The following is a 20,779-nucleotide window of genomic DNA, read 5'->3' on the forward strand; positions in this document are numbered from 1 at the left end:
AGGTGCATCAGTGTTTAAAATGTGCTGCAACAACCTTTATTCTCTTAATTGTTGGAATGTGGGCTTTGCTGACTCAACCAGCATTTATTGCTCATTGCTAATTGGCCTTGAGAAGGTGGTGATGAGCTGCCTTCCTCAGCCACTGCAGTCCATGGTGCTGTTCGGAAGAGACTGTCAGGATTTTGACTCAGTGACAGTGAGGTACATTGCCAGTTCAGGATGGGGGTGAGCTTGCAGTGAGTGGTGTTCCTGTGTACCAGTTAACCATCTCAATGGTTGTGGTCCTGTGTTTGGAAAGTGCTGTCGCAGGAGCCTTGGTGAATTTCTGCAGATCATCTTGAAGATGGTATTCACTGCTCCTACTGAGTGTTGGTGGTGCACAGAGCGCTATTGGTGTCATTGTGTGTCACAAAGCAGCTGTCCCACCAAGTGAGCTAACCGACCCCAGTGTCCCATGCTTAAGGTCATAACAGGAGGATTTTAGTAGCTTCTCTTCAATTGTGTTTTCTTTTGTCATTATCAAGGTTCAGTAACGTCTTCCCCAGTCTCAACATGGCAGTGAAGAGACGAGAGCAGACTTTACAAGACTACAAAAGATTACAGTCCAAAGTGGAGAAGTATGAGGAGAAGGAGAAGTCTGGCCCTGTACTTGTGAAGCTTCACCAGGTAAGGTGGAAGCACAGCTTGACATGCCTCAAGGGGTTGCTGATGTTTTGGTGACATAACAGATGTAGTTTGGGCCCTGTTCTTCCATGTAAAGTGAGCTGCAAAGCTCAGTCGTGATGTGCAAATAGCTCCAACCACTTAAGGGGGCTTTTGTGGGGACCGCAAAGGAAAGAAGTGACTCATCACTTGACATAGACTTCTCTCCCGCATGGGCCAGACAAGAGCTAATTGTCTACAAATCTAAACGTTGTTGTGCATATGTCCTGACAAGAAGCCCGGCAGCAAGACAGATCATAGAATTGTTGTGGTGCAGACAGAGGCCACTTTGTCCACCATCCCTCTGAAGAGCATCCCACCCAGACCCACCCCCTATCCCTGTAAGCCTGCATTTCTCATGGCTAATTGACCTAGCCTGCACATCCCTGGACACTGCAGGGCAATTGAGCATGGCCAATCCACCTAACCTATGGGGCAATTGAGCATGGCCAATCCACCTGACCTGCACATCTTTGGATGGGGGATGACTGTGGGACGATACCGGAGTACCGAGAGGAAACCCACAAAGACACGTTGGGATGTGCAAACTCCACACAGACAGTCACCTGAGAGTGGAATCAAACACAGGCGTCTGGTACTGTGAGGCAGTAGTGCGAACCACTGCTACGATGCTGCCCCAAGACGTGCAGACATCATGGGGAGCTCGACGATGTTGTGGGACTGGAGCCCATGTATCCCATGTCTCTGAATGCTGTGCACTGCTACTCAGTCTAGCTGAGCAAGCTTTACCCTGACGAACGTGAGACTGAAGTATCTAACTGTACAGTAACCTTCTAGAGCTATCAAGGGAGCTGAAATGCAGGGACAAGGGATATTAGGATAAAAAACAAACAAAGAGCTGTGGAGATGAAAGCAGATGGCAAGAGGAGAGGCGAACGAGAAAAAACACGTAATAAGCTGTGTAGCCTGTCTTTTATGTCCCATCAAGTATGGAGATAATTTTGGTTCAAACAGGTAGTTCTTTCCAAGACGTGGAAAACATATGGTACGGAAGAAGGCCATTCTGTCCATTGTGCCTGTGCTTGCTGATGAATAGGCTTCTAGCCAATTCTCACTCTACAGCATCCTAGAGATTGCCCCTCGTTAAGTTGTATATCCGAGAACTTTGATAAAATGATGAGTTTCTGGCTGTACCATCCTTTGAGGGAGTGAATTGCAGACATCCACAACCCTTGGGGTGAAAACATTTCTCCTCAACTCCTCTCTGATCCTTCAACCAATTGCTTTCAGTCTGGTTGTTGCCCTCTTTATGCAAGGAGGGTCGTCCCTTATCCACTCTATCTTGGCCTCTCGTAGTTTTACATAACTCCTTGAAGTCTGAACAAGAACCCAGCCTGTCCAAAGCTAAAGGTCTTCATTTCTAGAGAAACCCCAATGGATCTATCGTGTGATCAAATTATGATGAAATGTGGTGATCACAATTGTATGTAATCCTCCAAGCCTAGCCAGAGTTTTGTACAGTTGTAGCATAAACTCGCTCCTCTTAGTTTACGTGCCTTGGACCTATAAAACAAAGCCAAATTCCAAATGTTTTAGTGCCACAGAAACGGAAGCCAGGCAACATGATGAATAAATTTTATTCCTGAAAGAATGCTTCCCAGTGACATCCCCTCTGCAACATAAGGCTACTTATCCAGGTTAATTCGAACTGACCAGGAGTTTCTCCTGATTATGCAGGATAAATTAAATCAGACCATTCGTTAACAATTGATCTGAAATGCATTGCACCGTTAAACTATTCTGGCTTATTATTTCGGTTTGATTCTTTCTTGTGATGTACGTAAATATCTTCCTTCCTAAATTTGTGCCTCTTGTTGATGTCGAAGTTGAGGATTCCTGAAATAGGCAATATGCTATTGAAGCTTTCTGTTGAGCACTCATGAGGACAGATGCAAGAATTCCGGATTTCAAAGGGCACACCAACTTACACTGCATGGGAGAAGGGTGCTGGTTAGCTGCCAGGTTAATTGATTGGGTTGAGACATTACCATGCAGAGTGCACTAGGGAATTGCTGTTCTTCAATGAATGAAGCAAAACTGCTTTTTAAATGAAGTATTTTTGTATCTGTGCTGTTGAGTGCTCGATGAATAGATTGGATAGCATGCGTGTTTATTTTATCAGCAACATGCCTGTCTGCTTCTTGCTAAGCCATACGGCCATTTCTGTTTATGTCCTCCCAATAAAAGTATAATTGATACACTTTGTGACTAAAAAACCTGGTTCTACAACTTGACTGTGTTTCTCTTCAACTGTGTTCCTAATTAATGTTGAGAATTGCCTTCAAACCTGAAGCAGGCTGAGCTGAATTTGACAATGTGAGTGTAATAACTCAGGACAGCTGGTGTCCTGTTGCCAAGTCTCCCTTTGTTTACATGTGGTAAGTCCTTGACACTGATGCAACTCTCAGAGTGAACAGAATCTCTGAGACTCCTGTTTATTATCTGTCAGCCAGGGCTCCCACGTTAATCCTCAGTCAGGGAGCTCAGATTCTGTGATGTCCACCTGGCTGAACTTGTTGGAATCACTTCCACGAGGTCCACTTACTCTCCTATTGTACATAGCTATTTTCAGTTTGTGTCCCTCAGGGTCAGTTTAAAATTTGGGACAAAACCCCGAGATAACATGTCTTTGGTTATTTTCATTTCCTAGGCAAAAGAGGAGCTAAGGCCAGTCCGTGAGGATTTTGAAGCCAAAAACAAGCAGCTGCTTGAAGAGATGCCAAAATTTTACAACAGCCGCATTGATTACTTTCAGCCAAGCTTTGAAGCACTGATTCGTGCACAGGTAGGTACCTAGCCTTGACTTTTCCACACTGTCAACACTGTTTCTTTACTGTGAATTGGTCACTAGTTACTTGGAGTAAGCATTGACCTGTCCAACAGTCGAGCAGGAGAGTGGGTTCTCAGTTCCCTGCCCATCAATAGTGATGGGTCTTTGTTTCACAGGATTTGCATCTCTCTGTAAACTTTGAGAGGTTAGAGTGCTTTGTGATACTTCCCTCTGATGTTCTTCATGAGTAGGATTGCTGTACTCTTGCTCAACTTTGCTTCATATTTCAGTACTCCTGCTCCTAATTCTTGCGTTCGTCTCAGATGAACGTTTCAATAGAAAGTGTAGTCTCTGAGAATGAAAAAATCAACACGTTGGTTAAATCTCACGTTATTTTGTGGGCATCTTATACTGTTTCACTTTGATTGTCGAACAGTTGTATGTTTCCACAAATTTGTTTTTGAATCCCACCCTGTGGATGGATTGTTTCAGTCCCAGAAAGCTAGCATAAATTCAGTGGGCTGAGTGGCCTCTTTTTTTTTTAAAATGTTGTAAATGCCTCTGTCTGTCTGTCTGTCTCTCTCTCTCTCTCTCTCTCTCAAATGAGAATCTAATTCCTTTCTCAATAAGGGTTGCGCATAGCAAACAGTGTTGAGTTATTCAGAATACATTTTGGAATTGCTTCAGCCCATAACTATTGGATAAATATTTTATTCCCAATTAGGGTGCTAAAGATGGATGAGAATATGTCTTATTTTAATTTGGGTTCCTAGTCTGCAAAACTTGGATAAACCTTATCTAAGCATTTAAATGTTTTGTTATGGAAATGAAGGGGAATATTCCCTGTTTCCTCATGTTTGCAGAACCTATTGTTTCATTCGGTACATCCCCTTGACTAGTTTATTGTGTGGTTTGTTTGAAATTTGAATCACCACCTCAAGTTCTTGTTCAATTTGAACTTTCTAAGTATATGACATAAGAAAAGTCTTTCACCCACCTCTGGGGGAAAAAAGGTCAAATCTGTGTTGGTTTTCTGGTGCAGTGAGTTACATGTGTATTGCAAGAATACCAGGGATTATTGGCTGTCATTAGTCTTTGAAGTGAAAGTTCTGTTTGAAAGCGGCAGGCATGTTCAGCAGTGTTCGCCATGGTATTTCAGAACCATAGCTATGGAAAGTTCCACTGGGAATCAACTTTATACAACTCGAATTCTTAAATTAAACTCTGAAATCAAATATCATTGTCTGCTCACTGATGATGAATGCCTGCAGCTTTCCATTCTTGGGAACTGTGCAGAAGTGGACTGACCTGAGGGGCAGACAGATCCCATTATTAGACCTGCTGGATCAGGGAGAAATTTCATGGCAAAGAGCTAAGGTGAAATAAAATCTATGTGCCACCTTCGTCAGTGGTCCCAGGGCAAGGATGTGAATCTAGCTGAAGCCTAAACACATGGGTTTGCACTGTGCCCTCTGGTCAATTATTAGCAGGCACTCTGGGATAGATGGAGAATGAAGTGCCAGTTGTTGCTGCAGCTTGCTGTGAAGGTAGTCAGTTCCTAGAATTTCACAGTCCTGAGCCTGACCTGTCACCGCTGTATTGATCATTGCAGTCCAGTCATGTTGTTTGACTTGCAGTTCATTCACCCCTGAAATTTAGCATATTGTTTAAAATCCTAATTAATTTTCTGTCACTTGTCAGCTTGACCATTTTTTGTCTTCCGAGTTGTAAAAAAACAGCAGCCAATCAATCCAACTTTCAAGAATTCCAGTTTGAGGGAGAATAGTCACAACTAATTTGTACCCTTTTCCAAAACAAAAGCATCTTATCCCCAAAAAGACCTGCACAGTTGGAACAAGATCTTCCAAGCAAAAGTGTTTTGGAAGTGAATCATTAATTTTGAACCTGTTTGCTGATTTCTCAAGTTTAAAGGAAACTTTCCATCACTCATGAGAAGAACTAGAATTCTGCTGTTTCTTTGGCACAAGTTTTGAAGGAAAAAGCTTTTAATTATCCCTTAGCCAGAACCAACTGTCCTTTCAAGAACATCAATGTCTGGCCATTGTCAGTCGCGTCCTGCTCTCTCGCTCTCTTAACTAAACCTCTCTCACTCGCTCTCGCACACTCACGCGCTCGCTCTCGCACACTCACGCGCTCGCTCTCGCACACTCACGCGCTCGCTCTCGCACACTCACGCGCTCGCTCTCGCACACTCTCGCGCTCGCTCTCGGTCTCTCTCTCTCTCTCGCTCTGTCACTGTCTCTGTCTCTCTCACTCACTCTTTCTCCCATTCTCTCACTTTTCACCACAAACACTTGAACAATGATCTGTTGGGCAATGCTCACCAAAATGTCTTCTCTTTTTTTTCCTGAGTTGCACTGGCCTGATTTTGTGCTGTATTGTTTCCACTAACCCTGTGAAACTTATGCCAGAGGAGGTGGATTCAGGTTAGATGACTGAGGCTGGGATTCAATGTCCTGACCATGGGGATTAGAAAGACACCACTCTGCCATTGGAGCTGCAGGTGCACCACTCATCTGATCCGGGACAAAATGGCAAAAGCAGCTTCATTATTTTGACTGTAATATACAACAGAGAAACAAGTCATTAAACTCATATAGTCCATGTCAGTGTTTAAGCTCCAGTCAAGATTCCTCCCAGTATGAGGCAAAATGCATAATTTCAGGCTTCATTATCTTCCACGACTGTACCTTGTGTTGATATCATAGAATTCAGAAGTTTACAGACATTGAAGGCATTTACGCATCTGAGGTCCCGCTATGTATCCTCGCGCAAGCAGAGTTAAAGGTGGGGAAAGCCATAAAATGGCATTCAGCTGGGGACCCGAAGACTGCAATCCTGAGGACAAGTGCTGTGTTTTTGTTTGAAATGTTGATAACAAGGATAAATCCAATCAAGATTGAAAAACATCTGAACAAAGAACAATACAGCACAGAAACAGGCCCTCTAACCCATCAAGCCTGTGCCGATTCCGAGTCTTTATTCAGACTCGTTACTGATTGCCTGTATGCGGTTTATGTCCTTGTTGCTCTCTCGTCTTAAATGTATTATCGGCCAGACCAAACCTCCTCAAAATATATTAGGGAGATAATCTAGCCCCCATCTTTTTCTCATTTTAAAGGTAAGTGTAAGATGTTGTGTTCTGGATGCAATTTGATTGGTTAGATTACCAGACTTGAAGTAAAACATACTTTATTCAGACACGACAGTTAAAATACAGACACAGTAAAAAGAAAAGAAAGTAATTAGCTTCACTGTAACTCTATCAAAATGTTTAACAGAATAATAATATATTAACTACTACTAATTAACTGTTCCAATATAGTAACATTCCATAAACACACCCTTGACTAAGGCAAACTCAGTTAAATAGATTGTCTTTCAACTCTAGCAGCAGGAAGAGAACCCCAGCTTTTAGCTGTAACTGAGAGAGGAAAAAGAGCTTCCACATCCAGCTTCATGACAGCAACAACTGCCACTGAAAAATTAAAGCTAACAAAGTCCTGGTTCTGTGGGAACTTGAGCCCACCCATTCAGGCTGCTTTTATTGTTCCAACTTTTAACAACTAAAACCTGAAGGCCTCACAAGCTGCTGATTAGCTTTGGAGCAGACTGCTTGGACGTCTTAGATCTACAGTATTGTCGCAAATGTTGCTTACGTGCCTGCTTTCACCACGTCCAGTGCCAGTGCATTCTGGGCACCTCCCACCCTCTGTGTGAAACATTTTCCCTGAACTTTTCCCCTATACTTGTCTCCCTGTCATCTTGAGCCTGTGCCCCCTTACAGTTGTCCTTTCCACCATGGGAAAGAACCTTTGACTATCCCCCCTATCTGTGCCCCTCATAATTTTGGAGACGTCTATCATGTTGCCCTTCAGCCTTTGTCTTTCCAGTGAAAACAACCCAAGTTTATCCAACCTCTCCTCATAACTAAAACCCTCCAGACCAGGCAACATCCTGGTAAATGTTCTCTGCATCCTCTCCAAAGCATCTACGTCCTTCTGCTGGTGTGGTCACCAGAACTGCACACAATATACTAAAGTTTTGTACAGCTGGAACATAACTTGCCAACTTGTACATTGAGATCCCAGATGATGAAGGCAAGTGTGCTGTATGCCTTCTTGACCACCTGATCCACCTGTGTCACCACTTGTAGGGATCTGTGGACCTGTACACCTAGATTCATCCGTATGTCAATGCTCCTAAGGGTTCTGCCATCTATTGAACAATTTGCACCTGAATTTGACCTTCCAAAATGCATCATCTTGCACTTGTCTGGATTAAACTCAATCAGCCATTTTTCTGCCCAAATCTGTAATGTGTCCATATCCCACCATATCCTTTGACAATCTGCAACTCCACCAATTTTTGTGTCATCCCCCAACTTCCTAATCAGACCACCTGCACTTGCTTCCAGATCATTTATATATATTACAAACAACAAAGGTCCCAGCACTGTTCCCACTGGTTAATGATCGCCATTCCGAAAAGCAGCCTTCCACTACGACTGTCTATCTTCTATGACCAAGCCAGTTCTGTATCCATCTAGCCAGCTCACCCTAGATCCCATAAGACTGTACCTTTTTGTACCAGCCTGCCGTGAGGTACCTTATCAAATACCGTAGTCAGGTCCATGCAGACAATATCCAGCTGCCCTTCCTTATCACTCATTCTTGTCATCTCCTCAAAAAAATTCAATCAAGTTGGTGAGACATGACCGTCACTGCACAAACCCATGCTGCCTATCACTAACACGTCCATTCGCTTCCAAATGTGAATAAATCCTGTCTCCGAGTATCTTCTCCAGCACTGATGTCAGGCTCAGTCGCCTATAATTGCCTAGATTATCTCTGTTTCCCTTCTTAAACAAAGGAGCAACATTGGCTATTCTCCAGTCCTCTGGAACTTCATCTGAGGTCAAAGAGGATGGAAAGATATCTGTTAAGGCTCCAACTATTTGCTCACTTGTTTCCCACAATATCCTGGGATAGATCCCGTCTGGCCATTGGAACTTGTCTACCTTAATGCATTTCAAGACACCCAACACTTCCTCCTTCAATGTGTTGACCTGCCAAACTGCAACATCCCTCAAGTCCTTCTCTTCGGTGAATACTGATATAAAGTACTCATTAAGGATCTCACCCACTTCCTCTGGCTCTATGCATAATCTCAGTTCTTTATGCTTGAGTGGGCCTACTCTTTCTCTTGTTGCCCTCTTGTTCCTAATGTATGTGTAAAATGCCTGCGGATTCTCCTTAATCCTGCTGGCCAAGGATGTTTCATAGCCTCTTTTAGCCCTCTTCACTCCCGATTTGAGCTCCTTCCTACTTCCTTTGTATTTGGGCGGCATGGTGGCTCAGTGGTTAGCACTGCTGTCTCACAGCGCCAGGAACCCGGGTTCAATTCCACCCTCGGGTGACTGCCTGTGGGGAGTTTGCACATTCTCCCTGTGTCTGTGTGAGTTTCCTCCTGATGCTCCGGTTTCCTGCCACAGGCCAAAGATGTGCAGGCGAGGTGGATTGGCCGTGCTAAATTGCCCATAGTGTTCAGGGATGTCCAGATTAGGTGGGTTATAGGGGGATGGGTCTGGATGGGATGCTCTGAGGGTCAGTGTGGACTTGTTGGGCCAAAGGGCCTGTTTGTACACTGTAGGGTTCTATGAATTCTATGAGTTCTTCAAGGACTTGGTTTGTTTTTCGTTGCCTAGATTTCACGTATGCTTTTTTGACTAAGCTGACAATTTCCTTTGGCATCCTCCATTCCCGAATCCTGCTCTTCCTGTCCTTCATTTTCATAGGAGCGTGTCTGTCCTGCACTGTAATCAACTGGCTGTTAAAAGACTGGCCGTTACAAGTCAAATGTGGATTTACCCTGAAACAGCTGCTCAATTCACATTCTCCAAATCTTGCCGAATTCAGTTATAGTTGGCCTTCCCCCACTTTAACACCTTTATCCAAGATCCACTCTTGTCCTTATCCGTAAGTGTCCGATAACTGATGGAATTCTGGTCATCTGATAAAGAGGGGGAAGTGCTTCAAGCATTCTTAAGATCCCAGATGATGATGTTCCTGTTGAGTCAGATCCCAGACTGAAATCTGGCTCAATAGATCTTTTTTTTAAGACTTAGTGTGATGGCCTTTCGGTGAAGCACACAAGGCTGCAGATTTGGTTATGTTAATTGCTTTATGCATTTTCCCTTCTCTTGCCATAAGACTTGACAATATGAACCCAATTTGGTCAATATGTCATGAAGCCTTCAGTCATCTTTGACACATACAGGTTCAAAGAAACTCTTATATCACCAGTTTAAAGCCAAAACTCCGAAAACAAAAATGTTTGGACATTTGTATGTATCTCACATAGTAGTATGCATATACTTTTCAGACCAATGTACAGGTTTTGAAATTGTGAAGGATAGGTTTGAATCTCGAGCTGAGACATCCCATGTTATATGGCATTGCCATGGGGGTCGACTGAAGGTGGAGGCACTTTTTGTGTTGAGTTTCTCTGTGTGTTTCTGTCTGTGCCTCTGCAGGTGAGAAGAGTTGTTGCTGGTGAAAACCTGAGGCTATCAGTCCAAGGCTTTTGGTAGCAAGGGTGTTTTCTGCAAGAAGGCAATGAGTCAGTTCTTGAGCATTGATGCCTTCAATTGTCAGATACTTCAGTGGAAATCGGTTGCCCACCCAAATGTTTGTGGAAGGACTGTATGCAATTTAAACCTCAGAATAGCAGGATTACTGAGAACAATCCCAGTGAATTCATGAGAGCTGTGGCACATCTTGGTGCTCTCGAGAAATGAATGAGCCTTCAAAATCCTGTAATGCATTTGGAACTGTTGTGTGGAATTAAATTCAGAATGAGCAGAGCTCTGTTGAGATTTTTAGGTTTAAAAACCTGTTTGTGATACCTGTCTGATATTAAACCAATAGTGTACGCTTTGTTTATTCCTGGTGCAGCAGAAATGTTCAGTTAAAGTGTGAAATCTTGTGCCTCACCTCTTTGAGACAAAAGCTGTATGCTTGGATGTCTCTTGAGACATTAATAGTTAGTCTTGAGATTATGACACAATCAGTGTGACCCTCCATCCCTTCCTGTCATTTGCTCAGAAACATTCTTCTTAGAAAGAGCATACCATTCATCTCAAGTAGCCCCTATATGTGGGGTAATTGTCACCATTCTGTGAGTGAAGACATTTTCCCTGAATGCCTAATTTGTTCAACAGTCACAGTCTCCTATTAATTGCCTCTGGTTTTGTTCTGAATGTGGAAATGCTTTGTGACTCCATCAAAACCTTTTGTGATTATCATAGCATCTGTTTTGCCACTCCTTCTGCCTTGACTTGCCAAGAGAAAGAGGAAACATCTTGTTCATCCTTTGCTGATGTGTATATATCCACGTACATATGCCATCATCACGGTACACTGTTTTTGCATCCTCTTCACTGTTGCTGTATCCTTGTCATGATATACCAACCTGAGCTGCACCAAGTGTGCTCGAACCAAGCCTTGATGCCTTCTGAAGCATAGAACTGATACACCTGATTTCCTCAGACCAGCAAATATCACGGGGTTATACCTGCTACCTGATACAGGTTGAGGGATGACCATTATCCAGCACACTGGCATGAACTATGAAATCTTTGTTGTCCTCTGTTGGAAGTGCCATCTCAAAATAGGCTGCATCGACGGTACGGAACTCCCTCAGTATAAACCGTCCAACAGTGTGGATCTCCCACAGTGTAGCATCCCCTTGGGGCTGACCCTCCGGCGGCGCGGCGCTCCCCCGGGGCTGACCCTCCAGCGGCGCGGCGCTCCCCCGGGGCTGACCCTCCGGCAGTTCGGCGCGGCACTCCTTTGGCGCTGACCCTCTGGCGGCGCGGCACTCCCTTGGCGCTGACCCTCCGATGGCATGGCGCTCGCTCAGGATTGCGCTTGACTGTCACCTAAATTTTGTGCTGGAGACTCACAAGCAAGTCTTGAACCCACAATCACCTCTTTTAACATGAGTGCAAGCCCAATCGTGAAGCCACAGCCCAGATGAGTTAGCATGTTGTGAACTAACGTAAAGTTTTCAAAATATGGATAGGACTGTTTATGATGAGAGTGCTTTCAAAAGGCAGCTGAGCAATTTAGCTGTCTGGTTGTAAATTTAGCTTGCGGGACACTATCCATGAGCATTGCCTTTAATACTTTCAACCAAGCTGTGATACCTCAGCTGTGCTCCCTGTAACATGTTCATCAAAGATCAGAGAATAAACCAGTTTTTTTCTTAATTTACATGCGAAGCAAGTGGTTCAGCATATTAACTATGTTGGAGATCTGACTGAATGTGATTGAGATTTTGAATTTGACTCCTGCCCATTCAACCTTGTAACGCTGTGTGAAGTCATATTTACCCATCACGGCAGCTTGCTGAGAGTTCACTCCCAGGATCAGGTGTATTCCTTCTGCACATGAACAAAAAGTTTCACCTCTGAATATTTGATTCCTGAGCAGACTGTGCGGCAAGTTGATATTTTACTGCGGTGAAACATGTTTATGGTTATGCTTCTCTCATGTCAGTCAAGTCCAAAATGTGGTATTTCAGGATTTCCATTTTTTTTTGTCCTGAAGCACAAGTTCCTCCCAGCTTCATTGGAAAGTTTGGGTAACATTCAAAGGTTGCTCTTTGCATGTGTGGTATACTTCTGTATTTTTGTGTGAGGGGGAAGGAACTAGTGACATTCGTAAAAGTCACACTTTTCGGCAACTCAGATTGTCACAGTGATCAGTTGAGGCTTTGTTTGCAAGAGGGAAGGGAGACAGAAAAATAGCAAGTGACAGGTGGATGGTTAACCTAGCGCCTGTCATCAGCCATGTGATTGTTGAAGGGGTTTTGGCTGTGGATTTGGAAAAATTCCAGGTAATCAGGAAGTCAGCAAAAGAGAAATTATGTTTCACCCATTTGTTGGAGTTCTTTAAAGGAACTGTGGATAAATGGGAGCCTGTTGATGTACAGCCTCTGGGTTTCCAGAAGGCATTTACTGAGCTCTCACATTAAAAAAAATTTTTGCTCTAAGTAGGGAGCTCCTGGTGTGAATGGTGACATTTTAGCCTGGCTCAAAGATTGACTGGAGGCAGAATATAGAGAGTTTGTTTCATTGGGTCTTTTTTTGATCAGGTATATGTTACAAGAGAAGTCCTCCCAGGCTCTGTACTGGACCCTCTGCTTTTCCAGACAATATCCATAACTTAACTGAAGGGACGATGGCAAGGTGGCTAAATTGGCAAGTGACACACATGTTGGTAGGTAGGAAAGGGATGGTCTGAAGGTGACAGAAGGAGGATGTCAGTTGTTTGTGAGTGGGCAAAACTCTGGCAAATGGAGTATAACGTGGGAAAGTGTGGCGTTGCTCACTTCTGAAGTGCAGAAAGATTGAAGTGTTCTATTAAACGAGTCACAATCAGTCAGTTGTGAAGTGTTGCCAGTTATTTAGAAGTCTATTCTATCTAAGGATCCTATCCTTAACTACAGAGGAATTGAACATAAAAGTAAGGATAAAATAAAACACAGAACTGCGGACCTTGAAGAAGGGTCGTTGCACTTGAAATGTTAACTCTGTTTTGTCTCCAGACAGGGTTCCTCCAGCAATTTCTGATTTTTGCCTCAAAGTAAGGATGTTGTGCTTCAGTTGTACAGGGCATTGGTGCAACCATATTTTGAATCGTGTGTGCAGTTTCGCTCTCCTTTTTCAGGAAAGATGTAACTGCTTTGGAGGCAGTTCAGAAGAGGTTTACTCGATTGATACGTGGAATGAGAAGGTTGCCTTATGAGCGAAGGGCTGAACAGGCTGGGCTTGTTTTCACTGAAGTTCAGAAGAATGAGGGGTGACTTGATTGAAATACATAAAATCGTGAAAAGGGCTCTTGTGGTGCAGTGGTTGTGTCCTTAATAGATCCTGAATGCCCTTGACCCAGTGGAAGGAAAGGATGTTTCCTCTTAAGGGTGAATCAAGAACTAGGGGTACTGCTTAAATTCATTTTTTATTCACTCATGGGATGAGGGCATACCTGGCTAGGCCAGCATTTATTGGCCATCCAGAGGGCAGTTCAGAGTCAACCACATTGCTGTGGGTCTGGAGTCACATGCACGCCAGACCAGGTGGCAGTTTGCAGCCCTGGAGAACATTAATGAACCAGATGGGTTTTTCTGACATTGGTTTTACGGTCATCATTAGACTGATAATTCCAGATTTCTATTGCATTCAGATTCCACCATCTGCTGTCGTGGGATTCGAACCCTGGACCCCAGAACATGACCTGAGTCTCTGGATCAGCAGATCAGTGATAATACCACTAGGCCATCGCTTCCCCATCAATGTCCCTTTCAGAGCAGAGATGAGGAAAATATTTTTTCTTAGAGGGTTGTGTAAGTTTGGAACCCAGTGCCTCAGAAACCAGTGGAGGTAGAATCATTAATTCATTTTAAAGTGGAGATATGCAGCGAAGTATTCTTATAATGTCATGCAGCACGCAGGATCTTGAAGCACAGAAGTGGCCTGCTGTCCATTTGTGCTTGTCCCGGTTCTTGGAAAAAGCTGTCTGACTTGTCCCGCTCTTTCTGCACTTTGTTCACAGTCCTGCAGTTTATTCCCCTTTGAGTACTTGTCCAGTTTGCTTTCAGCAGTAATCAATGAGTCTGCTTCCACTGCCCTTTCAGACAATGCATTGTGCCTCACACTAACACTCTGTGGAAGGTCATTTCTCTGCATCTCTTCTCTTCTCTGGCTCTTTGAATGATGGCTGTTAATCGAGTTGCTGTCCTGACTGTCCAGTTCTTCTTCTCTTTACACTGTTGAAATCTTTCATGATTTTGAACACCTTTCTTCAACTGCTCTTCCTCTTCTGTGCACTGCTTCAAGGAGAAGATGCCAGTTTCTGTAGTGTTCCTGTATAACTGCAGATCTAGTTCTTAGTAACCATTCTCAGAAATCTCCTTCACACCCTCTCTGTGGCCTTCACCTTCTGAATACCACCTTTCTTGGGTTTCTGGTGCCCAGAATTCAACACATCTATCCAGTGTCTGACAAAGATTGTGCATAATTTGTCTTCCATTATAAATCATGTCCAGAGTCGAGATGTTTTTGTTAACAGCCTTCTCGATTTGAGCTTATCACCTTTCAAGATCTCTGCATGGAAACAACCATGAGCCTGTGTTCTTGCCCCGCGTTTAACATTGCCCTGTTTATAATGCCTCTCCTAATATTCCATTACAAAATGTGTCATTTGACTCTTTTCTGTGCTAAATTTCAACTGCCATGTGTCTGTCCATTTTTTCAGTCTGCTTCTGTGCTCCGTCTTCCTTGCCATTCACAATCTTTTCAAGTTCAGTGTTATCTAGAAACTTTGAAATGAAAAATATAGATTGGAAGACCTTGAGGAAACTATGTTTCTTTCAGTGTGTTGCCTTCTACACCTGTCGACAAATTTTTTTACCATCTTTTCTATAATTGCAACGTTCTCTTAAAGCATAAGTTTCTGTGAATGTAGAACGAGAGCAGCAGCTAGCTCAATGTGTAGCTGCAGCCACTAGATGTCAGTTATTGGAACAGTGAATAGTGAGTGACAGCTGTGTGTCTAAAACATCTTGTGCATTCGCCTTGTGTCAACATACTGTCAATCTAACACTTGGAGGTCTGTCTTTGCAACTCCCTATTTGTTCCCTATGTACTAGTTCAACCATTCAGAACTGCAGAGAGAGACTCAAGTTTCAGATTCAACTTGAGACCTGGAGCACTGTTTCAGCTTGTGTAAATGTACAGATTAGCAAAAGGAGTCAGCTTAGGGTCACTAGTTCACTTGGCCTCTCAAGCCAGCTTGCCATTTAATGAGAACATGGTTGGTCTGATTATTCCTAACTGCCATTGACACCCCGATTAAACTTTGGCCACCTTGCTTATCAACAAGACATCTGCCTCGACCTCAAAACTCTTTCACTGCCTTATGAGGAAGAGGGTTCTCGGGACTCATGGCCCTCTGCGAGAAGAAATTTTCTCCTTCTCTCTGTCTGAGATGCGTGATAATTAGTGTTTTTAAAAAGTGACCCCCTTGTCCTAGATTCTCCCAAAACAGTAAACACCACATCCACCCAGTTGTGAGCATCTCCGGATCCTGCCTGGCTAAGTCATGTTGTCAGGAAAACAAGTTAAAATTGAAAGCTGAGATGGAATTCCAAACTAATTCCAGCTGGTTTGGTGGGTGAGCGGGGATTCTCATATCATTTTACATTTCCTTAGCTTCCACCATCCTCCTTATGGAATTTGTTAGGAACTCCCCCAGAATTTCTTCACATGATTTCCTGGTTGATGTCAGATGACTAAAGCAGAGTGTGGAGTTGGTAGGAATGGGGGAGCAGGAACCGGATGGTCGGTCTGAGAAATGACATCTTTTGTTTGGACATGAGGTGCCAGCTGTGTGCCTCTCTTCCGCACTGGCCTGTCTTTGAGACTTCTGGGCAAAGCCATGAGTATAGTGCTCAAGACTATATGAGGGTTGTGCTCCTGCCTCCTGTTCATGGAACAAATACACTTCAGTGAATCAAGTGGGATGTATTGGGAAGTTGGATGGACCGATATTGCAAGTTTTATGGACTCATTAGCATGGAGGTTTAATTCAAGTCACCAAACCCTTCCTTATGAGAAATTAAGCTTTCTGGTTTTCTTGATTCAAACAGCAACTCATAGATGCACATGTGGCCTTTGTAGTAACTTGGCCATGGAGCTTGGTATCTTTCTGGTGGAGTTCTTTTTTGAGTCTGCATGTTCTCGGGTGCTGTACACAACAGTGAATGTGAATACCAGCTGTGAGCAGGCGTGCAGCACGACTGTCCCAAGGGAAGAGTGCCCCTCCTCACATCTGCTTCATGCACCCAATCCCCCAGATACCAAATGGGAAGTGCCGCTTTACCACTTGACAGAATCCTCCTTTCTTGCCTCTGTGTTTATTTTGCCATTCTTCATATTTTTCTGCATACTTTTGTTTTCTTGCATTGCTGGCTCAGCCGAAATGCAGTTATAGAAATGTTTGCATGATTTGGAAAGGCTGAATTGGCTTCTCGTACCCCTTTTCTTACATTCCATTCTCTCCGCCCCTCCCAGTTTAACTACTGACTTTCAAGTGGCTGCAGCCTTTTAAATTTTGTCTGCGGTCTTGAAGGGGAAGGCATGTGACAATGAAAGCAACAGATTGCAGATGCTGGAAACACTCAGTGTGTCTGGCAGCACCTGTGGGGTGAGAAATAGCATTAATGTTTTTAAATTGAATGTTGGTTTTGAAAGGGGGAGGGTACAGGACCGGAGGGTAGGGAAACCAGGAAGGAAGGTCTGCATGGTCTGGGACCAGGAAAGCAGGGCATGGCATTGCTGAATGACTTGAGTTTGATGGGGGTTAGAAGTGATCTGGGTGAAAACTGTTGGGAGGGTTAGATTTATTGGTTGGTTGCTATTATAATTCCAGCTGATATTAGTTCTGGACAAATCTGACTTGATGGATCACATATTAAATTTCCGCTGTAGCCTAACGTTGTGTTTAGTGACTGGAACACATTCACCTGAGGCTACAGATGTCCTTGAATGACAGAACATAAGCTTATTTAACAAAAGAAGAAAGAAAGAAACAGAGCTCCATATAAATATATATATACACAACAGTAGAAGGATCTTAGCACAAATATCAAAACCAAGTTTCTCCCTGTTTCCCAACGCTATCCATCTCCAAGACTCAGCCCAAGAACACATGACTCTTCTGTCTCAGCTTTTCAATGTGATTTGATGCTCAGATTATGGAGGCAGTTCTTTTCTGTGTCTGCAGGTATGAACCTCTTAGAATTCTAATGGACAGAACCTTTTCAGTTTTCATAGTGTGAAGAATTCAGTTTTGACTCCTCTGGCTGAGGAGCTGTGCTGGGGTCACTGGTTTTTCTGAACTGATTTGGCAAAAAAGCAAAGCTCTCCTGTGAGGAGGAAAAACACTTCTCTTCTGAACTGAACTCTGGCTTCTTCTGAATTCTAACTTTAAATCTTTTGTTTTGAAGTTCAGACTAAACTCATTGCCCTAATGTGTTTACTTCACATGTCTTAAACCCAACAGTACAAACATTTTATCCATTAACTCGACAGGGGCCTGTGATGCACTTGCCCCCTTAAAAGTCATGTCTTTGGATCTCTGTCCAAATGTTTTCCGGGCTTTCTTTTTAAAAGAAAATCACCTTTATCAGCTGATTAAAACCCATCTGCGTCTAATTTGTTCTCATTCAAATTCCAATAATGATACGTGGAAGGTAATTTCCATGTTGATCACAATGTTGTGTGGAGGGAGTCTGATGGGGAGGTCAGGAGGAGAGATTTGGGTTGGTGGGTAATAGCAAGGACAGTCGGAATGGTTGAAAGAGAAGGGTAGCACAGTCTAAGGAGGATGTTGACATGCACACACACCTCTGTAGGGTGGAATGATTCCATCTAAAGCATTTCTGGAGTCTAGAGTAGCTTTCAAACACTGAACCACAAAGTGGAGAGCCGGATACAAGCGTGCAACTGAGACATCAAACAGTAACAAAAATGACAGAACACCAAGAAAACTGCTTTCAAATCTTATTAGTTTTGTACCTTCCATGTTCCACAGTCCTGTCCTTCACTAAAATTATGCCAGCCTTGTCGTGGGAATGGGGTTTGGAGGTAATCCAGTGTTAGCATGACCAGCTCAGGCTGGGAAGTGTTGGGGCATGATTATTTATTGAGGACCATTGAGGGGCTCACTATCCTATCCCATTCTCCAAGGATTTCTTCATTATTTGACTTACTTTCAGGCACATCAAAATCCAAATCATCTGGATTTGATTCCTCAGTCTGAGGGGCAGTAACTAATACCTGTTTGTCTGGTTCCCTGTCCCTGTCTTAGTAAGGTTTCAGCATATTCACATGACAACCCCAATAAAGTTTTTTTTTCCTACCTGGTATCTTCACCAGATAATTCACCTGACTCAACTCAAATGTAGTAAACTGAGTCAATTCTTTTGGGGCATCTCTAACGGCAAACAATATAAATGGGATACCTTTATCCCAATCATTTGGGTAATCCTGGCAATAAGCCCTCAGCATGGTCTTTAGTGTTTGATGCCACCTTTCCATTGCTCCTTGGGATTCTGGATGGTACGCACTTGATTTAAAGTGTTTAATGCCTAAACTATGCATGATCCCCTTAAATAGTTTGGCAGTAAGATTGGACCCTTAGTCTAACTGAATCTCCCTGGGTAGTCTGTAACAGGTAAAGAAACCAAGCAACTGTTCCACAACCTTTTTTGCCTTTACATTCTGTAATGGAATTGCCTCCGGAGATCTGGTTGACACATCCATTATGGTTAGCAAATACTGGTTTTCGCTTTTGGTTTTAGGGAGGGGACCCGCACAATCGATCATAACCCGCATGAAAGGTTCTTCAAATACGGGAATTGGCATCAAAGGTGCTTGTTTTATTACTGCCTGTAGCTTTCCTACCATCTAACACGTATGACAGGTACGGCAAAATTCAACCACATCGTAATGTAATCCAGGCCAATAGAGAAGTGCTTTTGTATCTTCGCCTGAGTCTTCCTCACTCCTAGATTACAGGTAGTTTATGCGCTATCCTCAATACTTCCTGTCTGTATACGACTGGCAACACAATCTGGTGAACTTCTGCCTTTTTTTCCTCTGCACTAACCTACCGAGGTCTCCTTTACCGAATTTGTTGTTGTCTTAAGGACAGAATCCTTTTGGGAATACAGTCTGATTCCTTTTCCAGGTAGGCTTTATGATATAAATCCTTTACCATCTCATCTTTTCGTTGTTACTCCATTAATAGTTCAGAACGAAGCACCTCTGCCTGATCCTCTACCTGTTCAAATTTTTCTTTTATTATTTCATCAAGCAGGGTGTCAGCTAACTGGACCTCAACTCCTTCGTCTCTCTCTTTGGCTTTTTCTTCTTGCTACAACTTATGACTGTGGTATCTTATCACCGCACAGTCTGGAAAAATTCCAGGGTATTTTTCTTTTAACTCCTCACTTCCCTAGTTTTCCTTTGGCATCTCCAGCACAAGGGGCGCCACTCTGACCTTTGATCCTGCAAGGTCATTTCCAAGAACAAACTGTTTTCCTGGAATTAACACTTTTTCAATCACTCCAACTGTTACTTCCTGGGTCTTGATTGGACTTTCGAACCTGATCTTACACAGAGGAATGCTAAATCTCTCTCCATTTTTTCCACAGATGACTACTCTCTCGGGTGACATTTCAGAAGGAGTGCTCATACTTTCATCTCTTACTATTAGATGTATCTAATAGTATCTTCCTGAATAAACCTTACCCACAGAGGTCAAGTCTTTGAAGAGATCGGGCACTCTCTTACTATCCAGTCCATGACTAGGCTGTGCACTCTCCTGCAGCTCCTCGAATTCTCTTCAGATTTCCTTCACAACCTCAACTAATCCCACTGGTTTAGCCTCTTTTACCACGTCCTTTTTCCCAGTGCCTTTCTTAAACCACTGGCACTGTGACTTTCTATGTCCCCCTCTATTACAGTGGAAACACCTGAGGCTTTTCACCCTCTTGGGTTTCTTTTTTCACCTGTGGCAAACGGTTCCCAGTGTGATTAACTTTTTGTTGTTCATTGAAGGGTCTCCCTTTTTACCAATTTCTATCTCTCAAGGAATGAAATTGTTGTCAAAAGCTAAATTTCAATTGAAACACTAACGCAAATTCATCCACTATCTCAGTCGCTCTTCTCGCTGTTTGAACTTTTTGCTCCTCAACTTGAGTTGTTATCATTTCTGTAAGTGAGTTTTTGAACTCCTCCAGTAGAATAATCTCTCTCAGATCCTTATATGTCTTTTCTATCTTTAATGCTCTCACCCGTCCATCGAAGTTGCCATGTTTAATTAATTCAAACTCAACATTAGTCTGAGATAGTAGGAACTGCAGATGCTGGAGAATCCGAGACAACAAGGTGCAGGGCTGGATGAACACAGCAGGCCAAGCAGCATCATAGGAGCAGAGAGGCTGACGTTTCGGGCCTAGACCCTTCATCAGAAAAGGGGGAGGGGAAGGGGGTTGTGAAATAAATAGGGAGAGAGTGGGAGGCGGATAGAAGAGGGATAGAGGAGAGGATAGGTGGAGAGGAAACAAACAGGTCGAAGAGGCGGGGATGGGGCCAGGAAAGGTGAGTGTAGGTAGGGAGTTAGGAAGGGGATAGGT

General features: G+C 43.4%; 2 protein-coding genes across 4 annotated transcripts in view; both read left to right on the forward strand.

Annotated features, from left to right (window-relative positions):
- LOC109926765 overlaps positions 1 to 20,779 on the forward strand; it is a 741,111-nt gene that overhangs the window by 562,565 nt on the left and 157,767 nt on the right. The gene's annotated exons all lie outside the window — the stretch shown is intronic.
- Positions 1 to 20,779, forward strand: part of bin3 (bridging integrator 3) — a 118,720-nt gene that overhangs the window by 68,020 nt on the left and 29,921 nt on the right. For all 3 annotated transcript variants that reach the window (XM_048618591.1, XM_020533191.2, XM_048618590.1), the window contains 2 exons: positions 525 to 666; positions 3,374 to 3,508. In XM_048618591.1, coding sequence (XP_048474548.1) covers positions 525 to 666; positions 3,374 to 3,508 — 277 coding nt within the window. The remainder of the gene's footprint in view (positions 1 to 524; positions 667 to 3,373; positions 3,509 to 20,779) is intronic.

Source organism: Rhincodon typus, chromosome 40 (assembly GCF_021869965.1).
Source record: "Rhincodon typus isolate 14 chromosome 40, sRhiTyp1.1, whole genome shotgun sequence".
In the NCBI taxonomy this organism is placed as follows: domain Eukaryota; kingdom Metazoa; phylum Chordata; class Chondrichthyes; order Orectolobiformes; family Rhincodontidae; genus Rhincodon; species Rhincodon typus.